Below are 18011 nucleotides of genomic sequence, written 5' to 3'. Positions count from 1 at the left end.
TTAGCCAATAAAATAATATATTAGAAAAATTAAATAAAATACACTTGTATCAAAGTTGTATGTTTATTTTTAAAAGTACACGTATCTTACTAATTAACTTCTTTAAATAAATAAAATAAAAGTAACTTGTACATGTATGTAGTACTCTTGACTGTGATATTTCTGTACATTTCCACATCTTTGGCAAATAACAATTTCTTAGTTAATTATTATTGTTCTATTACAAAGGCAAAATACTCAAATAATTGCTATGACTACGATAATAAAATAGTCTATCAAAAAGGATGTCTATGCTCAAGTCTTAATTTACTGAATCTTTTAAGAGTTCACTGAAATTATTATCATGTTTCCATATTTTATTATGCATACAAAAGTGATTTAATTTACATTGCAAATTTCTTATTTAATTTTCAGATGCTAAATCCTTCCTCTCAAGACATAACTATATATGGCCACACTACAGAACTTTAATACACAATCTGACAGAGGAGATCAGCCACCAAAATGTGATCTAAGATGCAAGTGCTGTGCTGTACAAATGGCTTTTGGACTAGTGTGTGCCTGTAATCTGACCAAAGAAAGTGTTGGTACACAGACTGATATTTTAGTTCTCAACATGACTACTGAAGACTACTTCAAACCAAAAACAACTGCCTTTAAGCTATTACAGGTAAGACAATTATGTATTTTATATTTTACTAGACCTTTATTGAAGAGTATCAGTTGAACATAATAAAAGTAATATTGCATTCTTGTATAGACATGATAGATGTAGTAATACTATCATACTTTGAAAAAATATAAAAAATTAAGGGTCTGTTCTAAAAAAAAAAGTACTTTTATTTTCTTAACTAAATTCTAACCAATATCTTAAAAAGGAAATTTGTATTAAAGACATTTATAATCAAAAGAATGTTGGATTAGATATTGTCGGATGTGATCTTAATATTATTTATTTCTATTAGAAAGTAAAACAAGTCTTATCATATCAGAAATATCCTCTCATACATTTAGAAGTGATATTTTCAAACTAATGAGTTATCAGTATGATTGATAATGGTCTATGCATTCGTTATAGAGAGTGTTCAATGAAAGAAAGTAACATATTATTATACTGTATTAGTCTGGTACTAATTTAGCATGATCAAAACTACCATTCAGGAGCATACTACAATTTGTACATTGTATATCAACAGAAACAACACATTTAAAGTTGAAAAGATGATGATCAGTCTGAATTAACCATAATCAGAAAATCTAAACATTCAGCAATTATAAATATATCAATTTATTAATGTTTTCCCCCATTTTCTAGCATTTAAAAAAGTATAATTTAAGTTTTAAAGTTATCCAATAAGTGTCAAATTATAGATTAGCTTTAAACATTCAGTGGTAGTTCAGATACATATTCAGGACAAGCCATGATAATGAGAAATTTATCAATTAGAATTATTCTTATAGGGAAGGTAAATGTGACTGACATTGCCTAGCCTTCAACAATAATCAAATACTTCAATTTAGCATTAAGCCCCATTTATACAAATTAATTATCTAAAAATGTTTTATTTGCTTATGTGTCAATATTTATTTAAATGACCTGCTAATTTTAAATACTTTTTGAATTGTAATTGAAGAAATTATAAGTTATTTAGGTAAAACAGGCAGTATGTATGACCTTCAAATATATATATATTTTCAGTTCTGATAGCAGAAGTCTATACCATGCACTTAAAACTTTGAATATTTAAATATAAATAAATCCATGAAATAAAACTGAATTGTACATGCTGTAACTTACACTTGTCATTTCGGGGCCTTTTATAGCCGTCTATGCAATTTTGGCCTAAATTTGCTTATTGTAGTAGACTGTACATTGATTATTTAGTTAAGTGTCATTTGGTCTCTTGTGGAGAATTGTCACATTGGCAATAATGAATCATACCACATCTGCTTTTTAATATGAAAGAACTTAATTATTTAGAAGAAAAATTGCCAAAGTTTTATATTCATATTTTTACAAGTTTCTAAGGATCATTATAATATATATAGCACAATGTTTTTTGTTCGAAAATGCATTTTGAGGGGAAGCGACTCTGAAAGAGTGCATTTTCTGAAGGAATCTACTTGTGTATCTTGCTGTTTGTATTATAGCCTTAACTGTCCCTATTTATTCTTTAGATATTTTAAAAGCCTTTTCAAAGGTATCTCACTAATTGTTTAATTTTTTAACCATAAATAAACATCAAAATCTATTTAGTTTTGTCTCTGCTGCGAGTGTATATAATAATCAGTATAATTATATTCAAGTATGAGTTGAAAAAAAATAAAGTCTACTCACCATATTTGAAAGGAACTGCAACAACCATAGTTTAATACAAGAAACAAGATTAACAACATTTATGCACTGACAGGATAATGAGATATGGATTTCAATTAAATAATTGAGGTTATATTTATATGGCATTACTTATGTTTATGTTTAAGACTTTCTGATTGGCCAATGAGTTTTTAAACATAGGTAAAAGTAAAATGATGCTGTTTCATGATTGGATAAAAAACATCAATCAAAGGATTAAAAAAATATTTACCTTTGATCAGGTTGATGAAGTAATAAAATTTATTTTGCAAAAAGTTCTAACTATAGGTAATACACGAAAGGTGTGAAAAAATTTAAAGATCTAATATATTGTGCAATAAAGATGTCAAGGTTGTGGATGTAAATTAAGATCAAAATGATAAGATTAAACTCTTACCTTCATCAATTGTACACTGATCATTTAAAGGTGTGAAAATTACTAACGAGTGAATTAAAATGTAATTAAAGTAAAATAAAATGAATTGGAAAAATTATGATGAAATTATGAAAAAATAATAAAGCCTTTCTTTTAATGCATATTACCCTTCATTATTATTATACTGATCTATTTTAAATGTTTTAAACACTTAATGATAGGGTACTTTGATATTTTGTATTTAAGTAGAAATTTTTCTTAGTTTTAAATAAATCTGTTTTTTCTTTACATGCCATTAAGGTTTCACTTAATTTTGAATTATAACTTAATGAATGATATTTGAAATAAAATTGTTTGGCCAATGAATTAATTTTATTTCTTGAAAACTTTAAACAATACTAAGTTTTTTTATAAAGAAAATGGTTCAAATGGATAATGTATGCTTACGGCATGAAGATATGAAACTACACATGTATTGGGTCAGAGAAAATTAATACACCTGAAATTTTCTTACCACATACAAAAAATAAAGCTTTTTTTCAGCTGAATCTTATACGCTATTTGTTAAGTATTGCACTCGTTGATAAAAATTTACTCCTAGCTTTTGTTAATAATGAAGAATATGAATACATTTCATTATGATTATGAATAAATAGGTGTAATATACTGAGTAAGTTCCAGATACCTATTAAATCTTCTTATATTAATGATTAATATTTTTCAACAGTTTTTTTGGTAAAATTGTATGAGTATCTCCTAATAGTTAATTTGAAATAAAATTTAAAAGATTCAAAATAAGATTCAAAATGTATCAAGGAAACTCAAATGTTACTATGTGACTTTTAGGTAAGCAGGAAGAAGTCTAAGGACTTAAAGTCACAGAAAAATGAAAATAATTGCAGTGAACATATTTATTTCAAAATGCTAATGACAAAAAAGATACAAGATTTTATAATTTAAATATATAAAAGCAAGATCTTTAAATATTGTCTTTTTATGACATATTCATTATTCAGTTTAAGAATTTGTTCTTAAGGAGGCTAATGCAACGGTACAAAAAAATCTGCAAAAATTGAAACATTTGTTTTTTTCATTAAACATTTTATTAATTACATCTAAAATTAGTTGTTACTTTAAAACAGTTGTTTTGGGCCCAGATGACTTTTAAATTTTTTAGATGATTAAAAAAGCTCCCTCGTTGGTAAAAAACGCCATTATTTTGCATAGAAATTAAAATAATTTTTTTAACTCATTAGGCCACACTTAAAAATATTTTGGTTTGCCCAAACCCTACCCAAAGGTTGAGACAGTGGGTAGGTAGGTAGGCATTTTCTTTTTTTTATTTCAAAAAAAGAAATTGAAGTATCAGATGTTAGTAAGTCTTCATGCCTATTTGATTAAAAAAAAACTTCTTCAAATCAGGACAATAAAAGAATTTGAGTAGGCAGCTTTTTTCTGGGTAGGTAGCGTTTGGGCAAACAAACCTATTTTTTATTTTGGCCTTAGTGACCTATATTTTTTTCAAATGAACTGATCTTAAACTAAACATTGTAAAATTTAAACCATTTCTGTAGTTTGGTTCTTTTTTTGTTTCAATTTTACCTTTTTTCTCCTATAAGTTCAATAGAAAAGTACTGTAAATTCAGAAATTATTGCGTGTGTATTATTGCGATTTTGTCATTTTAAACTTAAATGCGATTTTAATTTTTACAATTTTGAGAAAAGTCATGCTTTATTCAGTTAGAATATTACAAAATGTGAATTTTTAATTATTGCGTTTACAACTCTGTCGCATTAATTGCAATAATAAAAAACTCACAATAATTTCTGAATTTACATTACCTAAAAAAAATGCATGCTTTTTTCAAAGGTAGATTGTGAGCTGAAATAAACAGTGACCACATATTTTTATTTATTTATTTCCATTAAGGATAGGATAATTTATTTATAGAAAAATAGTGAAATCCTATGTTTGAAAAAAAATAATTATTTAGACTTGCAAGCCCCCTTAATAGAAAAAAGAAGGTGTGGTATGATTGCCAATGAGACAACTCTCAAAAGGACCAAATGACACAGAAATTAACATCTACAGTTCACTGTATGGCCTTCAACAATGGGCAAAGCCCACACACATAGTCCGCTATAAAAGGCCCAGACATATTTCTTGGTTTTGACCCCCCTGGGAGCAAAAAATAGCTGTATCTGCACCTGAATAGAGAGGGGAAAGGTACCAAAGGGATATCCAAACTCATATATCAAAAATAAACTGACAGCACAATGACTATATATATAACAGAAATAGGGATCAGGTCAGTGAACCATGAAATTGGAGTAAAAACTTTCATAAGTCATAATTACTCATTATTAGATTTAAATCTCATATTATACAAAACTGTTGTCTGCTCTATGGTTAGGTTGTTGTCGCTTCGACACATTCACCGTTTTCTTTCTTAATTTTAAAACTGATATAAGAGTTTAAGTAATAATTCATAGAAAGTCTCATGAAGTTTTTTCAATTTATTGCAAGAAAATGATAAGATTGTTGCATATTTTTAATATTACAACATCACTTCTCTAACAATTTATCACTTATGGTCACATCTAAGAAAGAAAAAAAATTGGATACAAACACTGAAAATTGCAAGATGAACCTGGGCATGTAATTATGGCCTTAAATGGACCTTTAAGGGCAAAATTGATAATTCTTGTTGTTTTAAAATAAATGTCAATTTTAATGTCCCATCTGCTATTTCTATGTTCTCTATTTTCCATGTTCCTAGATCTTTCTGTCAGTAAAGATTGTCGCATCATTTCTTGTTAAAGTTTCCGGTCAAGGTAGATTTCAATGACGTTTAAGTCACAGCTACTTTAAACTTTTAGAACATATAAAAAAGAAGATGTGGTATGATTGCCAATGAGACAACTATCCACAAAAGACCAAAATGATACAAACATTAATAACTATAGGTCACCGTATGGCCTTCAACAATGAGCAAAGCCCATACCGCTTAGTCAGCTATAAAAGGCCCGGATGAGACAATGTAAAACAATTCAAACAAGAAAACTAACGGTCTTATTTATGTAAAAAAAAGGAACGTAAAAAATAAATATGTAACACATGAACAAACCACAACCACTGAATAACAGGCTCCTGATCCTTATTAGTTGTAAGTCAAATTAGTGTTCTGACCAAGTTTCATGGTTTATTGGACATTGAAAATATAGTGTGTCACACTAAGTGAATGTCAGTACATTAGAACTGTATTAGAACTTATTCCTTAATTTCTTTCTGTAATATTATCATTCATTTTATCATATTTGTTCATCATTGTAGAACCAGATAACCAGTGTCCTCCATACAACCAAACTGAGCAGCACATCTGACAAAACTTTTGAGGACAGTGTTTCGGAAGTTATCAACTTCATTAATGATCTACCAGATACACCTAGAACCAGAGAAAAAGTTAGAACAAGGTTCAGAAAAAGAATGTACAACCAAAAGGGATATGAAAAAACCAAGTGAGTATAATTTTGTTTTAAGAAGTGTATGCACAATTCATGCTCCTGCCACCAGGTCAAAAGGGTGTTAAGTTTACCTTTGACCTTAAGAATGTCAGTACATGTTTGTCTGTAATGTGTTTAAAAAATAATGGGGCGTAGCATACAACATTCTTGAGTTATATAAAATAGAAGATGTGGTATGATTGCCAATGAGACAACTATTCACAAAAGACCAAAATGACACAAACATTAACAACTATAGGTCATAGTACAGCTTTAACAATGAGCAAAGCCCATACCGCATAGTCAGCTATAAAAGGCCCAATAAGACAATGTAAAACAATTTAAACAAGAAGACTAACCGCCTTAGTTATGTAAAAAAATGAACGAAAAACAAATATGTAACACACAAACAAATGACAACCACTGAATTACAGGCTCCTGAATTGGGACAAGCACATGTATACATATTCTTAAATGAGGCTTGAGGGTGTGAGATTTTCAGAAAAAATTAAAAAAATTATTTTTCATTACAAATTTTATTAATTATCCTAATTAGTAATTGGTACTTTATCATATGGTACAAAAATCATTCCAAAAAATATTTCTGTGTTGGCCCCAGGTGACATTTAAAATGTAAATATCATTGAAAAAGCTCTAAATTATCTCCCTTTGATGCAAAAATGCCATTTTTTGGCATTAAAATTGAAATATTTTTTTTAAATCATCGGTGAACTATATTTTTATTGTTTTTTTCAAATAAGCTGTTCATAAATTAAATAATTGTATAAGTTTAATTGATTTCTGTAAAAAAAAATTCTATTTTGATATTACTGTTTCTCTCATTATAAGTTTGACAGAAAAAAAGGACATTTACAAAAAATGTATGCTTTTTTTTTGAAGATTGTGAGCCGAAATGAATGGTGACCAAATTTTTTTATTTATCTATTAAGAATAAGATAAAGTTCATTTATAAATAGAAAAATATAGCGAAATCCTATATCATATAAATAAAAAAGTTTTAGACCCACGAGCCCCCTTAATCAGGTTATATATAAGCCAGGCTACATAACAAGTTATAAGAAGACCAAGAGTAACACCTGCTTAACAATCCAATAAATGGTCTGAATAAATCTTAAAATTGAAAACAAATAACATGTATATAAATCACAGAATTGCATGCTATCGATTACTTTAGACAAGTGAATAAGTGACATAGTTTACTCAGAGAGTTGATATGGAAATGTTAATAAAATTAACAGTTGTTGATAGATATATCTTCAGTGAACCTTTGCCACTTCTGTTCTATACAAACAATTAAAGAAACAGGAAACAAATACTGGCAAATAAACTTACCTTACAGAATGAGATGATGATACCAGTTTCTTTTTACTTCTTAGAGGTCTTCTGAGATTTTTGTTCAGTTGTTACATTCCATGTTTCCGGTACTGGCTTTTTAAACTATCATGCAAACCGTGAATTAAAGGTGTACGCAATATATATGAGATATGGAAGTAAAAAAAAATCGTCCAGTTAATCAAAATAAGAATTCTGTTTATGAAATGTCAGTTCCTGATCCTAATAATAGAATGAAGAAGTCTGGAAGACTCGTGAACTTGCTTATTATTCCCAAATTTCTATAAAATAAAATGGTTTAATTATGAAAAATTAAAAAAGACCCTTTCACCCTCTGATGTTAATATTTCCCCATTGTGGCTAACATTGGACACCAACTAAAAAATGGAGATAATTGAATCTTTTATGCAATATGATAACAGTTATTATTATTGTTATTTTAAACACCTTTGTTGTTGTTAACAATTCAATATTTTAAGTTATATACTAGTGAAAGATGTGTGTTATAATGCAGCATATTCTGAAATGTTGATGCATTAGTCATAACAGCTAAAACAAATAATAACATTTCAGTTGACGAGTTAACTATATAAAAAACAAATTACTTATAAAAAGAAAATCTGTATAAATATTTACAAACTTAGGTTTATAGAAGTACAGAGAAACTAATTATTTATTTTTTTATTTCAGAGAGTTAGCCATAGCAACTGGCGGTAGTGTTAGAAAATTGCAGTGGAAGAAAGCCAGAGAGGCAGTAATACCACCAAAACAACCCAGGGCATCCTTCAAACAAAGGAATATTTCAATTGTGAGTTCCGCAACAACATCACCCATATCTTCCCCTGCTTTGTCTCCAGTATCTACTCCAGCAAATTCTCCACAAACTTCACCCACTCAACCTCCAATGATTTCTCCTGCTTCATCAGTCTCTTCTCATACAACAGAACAGCTTCCACAGACAAACAGTTTAGGAGTTTATTTTAAAGTAGGAGACAATGTCTGCATTGCAAGTGGCGGCAAGACGTATGACTTTGCAACTGTGGAAAAGATATGGACCTCAAGAGTCGACATTACCTACCTAAAAAAAGCTGGGCCTAAGCTTTCAACATGGAAGTTGGGTAGTGGTAAACTTTACAAAGACAGTATTCATAAGAACACTGTCTTTCATTGCTTGGGCAAAGTAGATCAAGTAGAGGGTCAGCTAATACAGACAATAAAGAAAAAAACTAAATAGTCTTTTTTAGTAGACAATTTTGTAAAAACATGTAAAGTTTGACTTTTGAAATATGTTATCTTATTGTCATTTAAATTTTATTTTCAGATTTTATCAAAATTTACTAGTAATTTAAGGGCCCTTTATGAACCGAGGCTTTGTGTTGATGGCTTTTCATTGACTAATAATTGTTTACTTTTTTAAATTGTTATTTGGATGGAGAGTTGTCTCATTGACACTCACACCACATCTTCCTATATCTATAAGTTAACAGTTTTGATTATAGGTTAAGCTAGCTGATTGTTTTTTGTATATATTTATGTAAATATTTCAGGTTTCAATTAAGATATATAATATAAAGTACTCATTGAATAAAAATATATTTAATTCATTTAAGACTGTTCTCTCCTCTTCTATCTTAAAACTTGCCAGTAATTGGGAATCCTATAGCTTTGTTTTTAAAAGTTTATCCATGAACTACCATTTAAAAATTTTGCACACTAACTACGACTTTTTTCCCTTAAATGTATCACATAGAGTTAAAAATGATATGTTTACAAAACTATAGAAATTCTTGTTATATTTTCATGGTTTTTGAAAGAAAAAATGTGCCAATGTTAAGTGTAGGAAAAGTTGAGAACAATGTTTATTTTTTGACAAATTTTCAATGTATTTATCTTGAAAAAACGCACACAGACCAATTATTTGTTTTCTGCTTTTTCAGTCCCTTTATTTATATTAAATCAATTTGTAATAGTATTGTAAAAAGCTGGTTATTTTTACACAGAGTAGAAAATACCCTTTAACAAGTTAAATTAAGGAGATAAGAAACACAAAGAATACTTTGTTTATTGTTTAACTTAGTTGTCTTGTATTTTTATTGTTAACTGGCAAATATGTTTTGAATGTTGAATTGTCACTTTACTGTTTGTCATCTTGCAGGAAAAAAATAAATTTCTTTTTGTCGAGACTTTGGGTTTTCCCTGTGTTATTGTTATAGTATTTATAAGTTCAAAAATGGTTAGTGAGAGAAGTTGTATAATAGGTTCTTGTTTTTGGGAAAAGATATATATAGGTAAAATATGCAAAGACATACTTTGGCGGTTCAAAAGGTGGGGTTCAGTTATGTTATATTATTTTTTCACAGAATGTATGATTTACAATATCAAATATGACTTCAGTCCATTTAAATAATGTATTGGACATTTTGTAATTTGTTTTGTTTGAATATTGTTGTTATAATATATATGTTTATTTATAATGTTTTAACATGATTAAAATTGCTAGCTAGAAAAGAGAAATGTTATTGCTAGCAACTAAACCTATACCTAGAGTTTTGTTTTATTTATTATACGAAGGATTAACAAATGCATAAAAAATGTTAATATAGATTTACATACTACTATCTACACTTACACTTCCAAAGAAAAAATAATCTGCTTTAATTCATTAAGGGGAATAACTCTAACTTAACAATTGGAAAACTAGTTTGACCTAGTGTTAAGTACATTCAAGACAGATTTTAGCATGTCAAGAATATATCAAGAAAAATTAAGACACAATTCAAAATGTTAAGAATGTGTCGAGACATAATGAGGAAAAAAAAGAATGTCGAGAATCCGTCGAGACATAATGAGAAAAAAAAAGAATATCGAGAATCCGTCGAGACATAATGAGGAAAAAAAAGAATGTCGAGAATCTGTCGAGAAATTTAAAGACATTATTCAGAATGTCGAGAATATGTCGAGTAAATTTCATACTTATTTAATACAAGTCAGAATTTGTCAAGAAAAATTAAGACATAATTCATTCTTTTTGAGATTGTCGAGTAAAAGTTCATGCAAATCGAGACAAAAACTGGTCTTTTCAGACTTTTGGACTTTTGTAGTGATGTGAATTATCAAGACCCGTGATGGCCTGAAAAAAGAATGATTTACAACTAGATTGTATCATAATATACACATATATCGATATTGAGTTCAATGCTTCAAACATAAATATATGTCAAACGATTTTTATTTAAGGGCAATAATCCCTTTCAGTGTCATCAAATTGTTTTGGTCCCATAATAACTTATGCCGATTCTCAATTTCTGATCGCTTTTGCTTCTAACATTTTCAACCTATCTAAAATAATTTATCATCAAAATCAGCATCATCAAAATCAGCATCATTAGACAGTAACAGGTCTACTATGTCTCTATGTCCCATTATCATGGCCGCATACACTGGAGGACTACCATGCCCACCATTGACGTCAGCATCAAACTGCAGTAACAGTTCTACTATATCTGTATCTCCTTGTTTACAGGCCACATACAATGGAGACTTATTATCCTCATTACACTGAGAGACATTTGCATTGTACTGAAGTAACAGTTTTACTGTATCTTTTTGTCCTTCTTCACAGGCATAATACAATGGAAACCAACCATTCTCATCACGCTGATCAACATCAGCTTTGTTCTGAAGTAACAGTTCTACTATATATGTATGTCCTTGTATACAGGCCGCATGCAATGGTGACACACCTTCATTATCATACTGATTGACATCAGCATTGTTCTGAAGTAACAGTTCTACTGTATCTTTATGTCCTCCATAACAGGCCCAAAACAACGAGGACGCACCATCCACATCACACTGAGATACATCAGCATTGTTCTCTAATAAAAGTTTAGCTACAGCTGTATGTCCTCTTTCAGATGCCTTATGTAAAGGGGAATTGCCTCTTTCGTCTGCGTTATTCACATCACATTTAACATTAACAATTAGAAATTCAACAATATCAAAGTATCCCGTTGTTGCTGATTCTATTAAAGGTGTCGTATTAAAGTGTTTCTTCTTATCTCTATATTCTAGTTCATCATAATTAATGTCTATAATGCAACTTTCTGTATCAAAGCTCTTTAATACTGTTTTTACATCACTCTTTCTTAAAAAGCTTATTAACTTGTCTCTAAATGTCTGACTAAATAACTGTGCATTATTGAATGTGCTTGTAACAACATGCTCTTTTAAGTCACTTAACAGTCGTTCAAAATAATCTTCTTCTTGATCTTTCAATAGTACTATTAAATCCTCCTTTTCTTGAATTTCTGTTATAGATTTGAAGATGAAATGGTTCTTAATAAATTCAGGGGTAGCATATTTGATAAAACTTTCTGGAAGGTGTTGTCCACAGATGGCAGCTGCCATTTTATAGATCTTGTCATGTATCATACTATACTCTGTTCCTTTCAGTTTTAAATATGTGCCATTTAATGTTGAAAAACCATCTTTTAAAGAATTTCTATGCTTCTCTTTGCTTAAGTCTATGTCAAATTCTTTAACAATGTCCTCAAGTGTGTCCTTCTTATTAACTAAAACTGATCCTTTTTTCAGCCAATCTGTATTGAATCTATCACTAAATATGATACACAGAGTAAGAGCACAGAGGTGTTCTTTGTTCTCATTAATAATGTTGTTTATGTTCTTTTTAATACTAGTTAAAGGAGCTGTAAACAGTTTCTTGACTTCCTCAGATGTTTTGTCTTTTGATAATTTACAAAGCAAGGGAAAGTAATCAACATTCTCTGTGACTTCTCCTATATTGTAAATTATGTCATCAGGAAGGTACTTCTGCAGCATATGCATTCTTTCATCTTCCAGCAAACACAACTCGGGTGATAATAAATTGCACTCATTTCTTGTGAAAAATGAAATACGTTGAAACTGTGTTTCTTTATATATATGCAGTCTACAAGAAATCAGCAATTTTGGACTCGATACCTTAAAAACCTTGCCATCATGTTTACCTCCGGCATCTGTTTCTACATCTTTAAATATTTTCTCCATTTTTTCTGAATAATCTCTCCACATCTGTAATGTTTGTGTGTTTATTGTTTCCTTTCCAGATATGTCATCAACAACAAACACTTGTTTTTTGTTTTCATTATAATAATTCATAATATCTGTTGGTCCTGTTAAGACAGGTATTATCTCAAATCCAAAACTGTTACGTAAGTGTAAGGCAGCATGATGTATGTTTGAAGATTTACCACAACCTGAGCTTCCTGTCACAACATTACAGTTATGTGAGGGTAGAGATTCTATTATGCGACGTGTTGCTCTGGTTTCCAAAAAGGTAGTTTGGTCTTGCTCCCATTCTCTTATTTCTTGTCCATGGTGAGCTGTAAAGAAAAGAACTTGTACAAGCTGATGTCTGATTTGTAAATTTAATTTTGACCATGAACTGAAGATATAGGCCTGGATATTCATTTACAAATCTCCATGCCCCTTTCTCAGTCCAAATATTTTAATGTCCCTGATTAACCTGTTACTAAAACCAACCAGCTAAGTAACAGATCAATATAATCTATGCTATTTGTGTTGATGGATTGCTGACCAATTTGTGTATAAACAACATATTTGGGGTTCATACTTAATGTGATTAGATAGAACCTTTTGCTTGATTGACTTTTGATAAATGCCACATCAACAAACGATGCAATACCCTTTCAAGCTATAAATAACTTGTTATAACATAGAAACTGACCTTATCACATGAACATTGATAAAAGAACAATGATAAAAGAACAGAGTTATAATGCCCCCCTAAAAAAATGCTTGTTTTTGGTCCCTTACTAATAAACCGTTGGTACCATAACCACCAAAATCAACCCCAACCTTTTCGCTTGTGGTATTGAACCTTCTGTTAAATTTTCAAAGAGATCCATTTACTTTAAGTTATTGTCTGGAAACCAAATGTCTTCAGACGCCAAAGCCGTAGCTGACAACGACAACAGGGACATCATAGCATTATACAATAGAAATATTTTTTTGCGGTTGTATAAAAACAGACTATGAGATAACAAGTGCACATTCCTGACTTGGAACAGGACATTTTAAGAAACAAGAGGCTCTCAAGAGCCTGAATTGCTCACTTGTTTTTCAGCGGAGAAGATTTTTAAATGGACAAATTGTGAAAATTTGTCTTTCAAGGGCAATTACTCCTAAAGGTTAATTGACAATTTTGGTCATATTAACTTTTTTGTAGATCTTACTTTGCTGAACATTATTGCTGTTTACAGTTTATATTTATCTATAATAATATTCAAAATAATAACAAAAATATGCAAAATTTCGTTAAAAGTACCAATTCAGTGGCAGCAACCCAACAATGGGTTGTTTGATTCATCTGAAAATTTTAGAGTGTTAGATCTGGGCCAATTGAACAATTTTACCCCATGTCAGATTTGCTGTAACAGTTTTAGTTTTTGAGATATAAGCTAAAAACTGCATCTGAGCTCTATGTTCTATTTTAAGCCATGGCAGCCATGTTTGTCGATGGATGAAAACTTCGGATACAATTTATAAACTAAATCCCCTAAGGAACATTTATTTAAAGTTGTCCGATTAATCAATTTTAGTTTCTTTTATAGATTTAGGAGTGGAGTTTTAGTATGACGTCCACTATCACTGAAATTGTACATGTAGTATACATTTTTGTTTAGGGGCCAGCTGAAGCACGCCTCTTGATGCAGGACTTTTTCGCTGTATTGAAGACCCACTGGTGGCCTTTTGCTGTTTTCTGTTGTCTCTTTGACACATTCCCCGTTTCCATTCTCAATTTTTACTTACATTTGTAATAAATTTTTTATTGGTCTTATTGCCTACAAACAGTTTTGAAGACAATCTTAAACCAGATGCTCCGCAGGGCATAGCTTTATACGACCGCAGAGGTTGAACCCTGAACGGTTGGGGCAAGTATGGACATAACATTCAAGCTGGATTCAGCTCAAATTTGGATTGTGATTAAATAGTTGACACAGCATAGGTTTCTGACACAGAATGAATGTGTTCTAATGAAATTAAAATTTTTGTTTTCTCTTAGAGCAATTCACTATGCTGTTGAATATTATTCCTCTCAAAAAAATGTTTGAAGAAATTTTCTTTTTATTTATGAAATTTCAAATGAGAAAATTGAACCCATTTTTTTTAATCACATCCCTTTTTCCCTTATTCCAAAACTAATCTCAATTAAAATTTCTAATGGAGTTTGCAACAATTACTACTCATTTAAATACATCATAAAATATTAAGATTACAACAACTGCTTGTTATCACTGAATGGTAAAGATTATTTTAATTTATCAGTTGGTAGTAAAAAGTGAATATACATTGTATATTGTATATATATATAACAAAGATTTAAGTTGATTCTGGACAAAGAAAGATAACTCAAAATAAAAAAAATTCTTACAATTAGATATTTCTTGCTTACTATTCTGGACAAAGAAAGATAACTCTAATTAACTAGAGGCTCTAAAGAGCCTGTGTCGCTCACCTTGGTCTATGTGCATATTAAACAAAGGACACAAATGGATTCATGACAAAATTGTCTTTTGGTGATGGTGATGTGTTTGAAGTTCTTACTTTACTGAACGATTTTGCTTCTTACAATTATATCTATCATGAACTTGGCCCATTAGTAACAGAGAACTATATTTGGTAAAAATTTACATAAATTTACCAAATTAATGAAAATTGTTAAAAATTGACTATAAAGGGCAATAACTCCTTAAGGGGTCAATTGACCATTTAGGTCATGTTGACTTATTTGTAGATCTTACTTTGCTGAACATTATTGCTGTTTACAGTTTATCGCTATCTATAATAGTATTCAAGATAACCAAAAACGACAAAATTTCTTTAAAAATTACCAATTGGAGGGCAGCAACCCAACAACCAGTTGTCCAATTCATCTGAAAAATTCAGGGCAGATAGATATTGACTTGATTAACAGTTTAACTTCTTGTCAGATTTGCTCTAGATGCTTTGGTTTCATAGTTATAGGCAAAAAACTGCATTTTACCCCTATGTTCTATTTTTAGCCGTGGCGGCCATCTTGGTTGAATGGCCAGGTCATCGGACACATTTTTCAAACTAGATACCCCAAAGATGATTGTGGTGTGGCCTAGTAGTTTCAGTGGAGATTTTGTAAAAGATTACTTAGATTTATGAAAAATGGTTAAAGATTGACTATAAAGGGCAATAACTCCTAAAGGGGTCAACTGACCATTTTGGTCATGTTGACTTATTTGTAGATCTTACTTTGCTGAACATTATTGCTGTTTACAATTTATCTCTATCTATAATAATATTCAAGATAATAACCAAAAACAGCAAAATTTCCTCAAAATTACCAATTCAGGGGCAGCAACCCAACAACCGATTGACCGATTCATCTGAAAATTTCAGGACAGATAGTTCTTGACCTGATAAATATTTTTATCCCCATGTCAGATTTCCTCAAAATGCTTTGGTTTTTGAGTTATAAGCCAAAAACTGCATTTTACCCCTATGTTCTATTTTTAGCGGTGGCAGCCATCTTGGTTGGTTGACCAGGTCACGCCACACATTTTTTAAACTAGATACCCCAAAGATGATTGTGGCCAAGTTTGGATTAATTTGGCCCAGTAGTTTCAGAGGAGAAGATTTTTGTAAAAGATTACTTTAATTTACGAAAAATGGTTAAAAATTGACTATAAAGGGCAATCACTCCTAAACGGGTCAACTGACCATTTTGGTCATGTTGACTTATTTGTAGATCTTACTTTGCTGAACATTATTGCTGTTTACAGTTTATCTCTATCTATAATAATAATATTCAAGATAATAACCAAAAACAGCAAAATTTCCTCAAAATTACCAATTCAGGGGCAGCAACCCAACAACCGATTGACCGATTCATCTGAAAATTTCAGGGCAGATAGATCTTGACCTGATAAACATTTTTATCCCCATGTCAGATTTCCTCAAAATGCTTTGGATTTTGAGTTATAAGCCAAAAACTGCATTTTAACCCTTTGTTCTATTTTTAGCCGTGGCGGCCATCTTGGTTGGTTGACCAGGTCACGCCACACATTTTTTAAACTAGATACCCCAAAGATGATTGTGGCCAAGTTTGGATTAATTTGGCCAAGTAGTTTCAGAGGAGAAGATTTTTGTAAAAGATTACTTTAATTAACGAAAAATGGTTTAAAATTTACTATAAAGGGCAATAACTCCTAAACGGGTCAACTGACCATTTTGATCATGTTGACTTATTTGTAGATCTTACTTTGCTGAACATTATTGCTGATTACAGTTTATCTCTAACTATAATAATATTCAAGATAATAACCAAAAACAGCAAAATTTCTTCAAAATTACCAATTCAGGGGCAGCAACCCAACAAGCGATTGACCGATTCATCTGAAAATTTTAGGGCAGATAGATCTTGACCTGATTAACATTTTTACCCCTTGTCAGATTTGCTCTAAATGCTTTGGTTTTTGAGTTATAAGCCAAAAACTGCAATTTACCCCTATGTTCTAATTTTAGACGTGGCGGCCATCTTGGTTGGTTGACCGGGTCACGCCACACATTTTTTAAACTAGATACCCCAATGATGATTGTGGCCAAGTTTGGTTTGATTTGGCCCAGTAGTTTCAGAGCAGAAGATTTTTGTAAAAGTTAACGACGACGGATGACGAGGACAGACGACGACGGACGCCAAGTGATGAGAAAAGCTCACTTGGCCCTTCGGGCCAGGTGAGCTAAAAACAAAATTGCTATTTCACAATATTTTGCAATAAGATATTTCTTGCCATTGCGCAATAATGTGCAATTGAAAAGACTTGCTATTGCACAAAACTTAATATAATAATTTTAGATCCTGATTTGGACCAACTTGAAAACTGGGCCCATAATCAAAAATCTAAGTACATGTTTGGATTCAGCATATCAAAGAACCCCAAGATTTCAATTTTTGTTAAAATCAAACTAAGTTTAATTTTGGACCCTTTGGACTTTAATGTAGACCAATTTGAAAACAAGACCAAAAATGAGGAATCTATATACATAGTTAGGCCTCGGTTTTTTTATTTGTTGGTTTACGGATCCGCCGACCCGATTTTGCTGATTTTCAAAATAAAAATAAAATTGACTTTTCACGTTTTTTATTCCCGCCGACCCTTATAAATGCATTATCCCTGAAAAATAATTAAATTTTCTTCTATTATGAAATGAAATGCATTAATCATTAACAAAGTTGATAACACTTTCTGTTGTGAAAAATAAAACTCCCAATTGACGTTTCTAAAAATAGACAAATCAATTATAACTGACCTTGAAATGTCTATTGCGCAAATAATTTTGCGGAACGAAACCTGTGTTTAAAACCAA

General features: G+C 30.6%; 2 protein-coding genes across 3 annotated transcripts in view; one reads left to right on the top strand and one right to left on the bottom strand.

Moving 5' to 3' along the window:
• Positions 1-446: 446 nt before the first annotated feature.
• Positions 447-10010, top strand: LOC134695446 (uncharacterized). Its single transcript, XM_063556699.1, has 3 exons — positions 447-670; positions 6067-6251; positions 8280-10010. Exons 1-3 carry the CDS (start codon positions 449-451, stop codon positions 8821-8823), a joined length of 951 nt encoding a protein of 316 aa, XP_063412769.1. The 5' UTR covers positions 447-448; the 3' UTR covers positions 8824-10010.
• The window catches only part of LOC134695444 (uncharacterized), a 41471-nt gene continuing 32977 nt past the window's right edge, over positions 9518-18011 (bottom strand). For both annotated transcript variants that reach the window (XM_063556696.1, XM_063556697.1), the window contains exon 7: positions 9518-12973. In XM_063556696.1, the coding sequence (XP_063412766.1) occupies positions 10929-12973 (2045 nt within the window). In that variant the 3' untranslated portion in view covers positions 9518-10928. The remainder of the gene's footprint in view (positions 12974-18011) is intronic.

The sequence above is a fragment of the Mytilus trossulus genome, chromosome 13, assembly GCF_036588685.1.
Source record: "Mytilus trossulus isolate FHL-02 chromosome 13, PNRI_Mtr1.1.1.hap1, whole genome shotgun sequence".
NCBI classification, from domain to species: Eukaryota; Metazoa; Mollusca; class Bivalvia; order Mytilida; family Mytilidae; genus Mytilus; species Mytilus trossulus.
The sequence above is the reverse complement of the archived record's forward strand: the minus strand, read 5'-3'. Positions and strand labels throughout refer to the sequence as shown.

Bases quoted from the DNA above. Each gene is read 5' to 3' on its own strand.
- LOC134695446 (XM_063556699.1), top strand. From the start codon at position 449: ATGGCCACACTACAGAACTTTAATACACAATCTGACAGAGGAGATCAG. The intron at 671-6,066 runs GTAAGACAATTA...TCATCATTGTAG, and splicing joins CTGCCTTTAAGCTATTACAG to AACCAGATAACCAGTGTCCT. The intron at 6,252-8,279 runs GTGAGTATAATT...TTTTTATTTCAG, and splicing joins AAGGGATATGAAAAAACCAA to AGAGTTAGCCATAGCAACTG.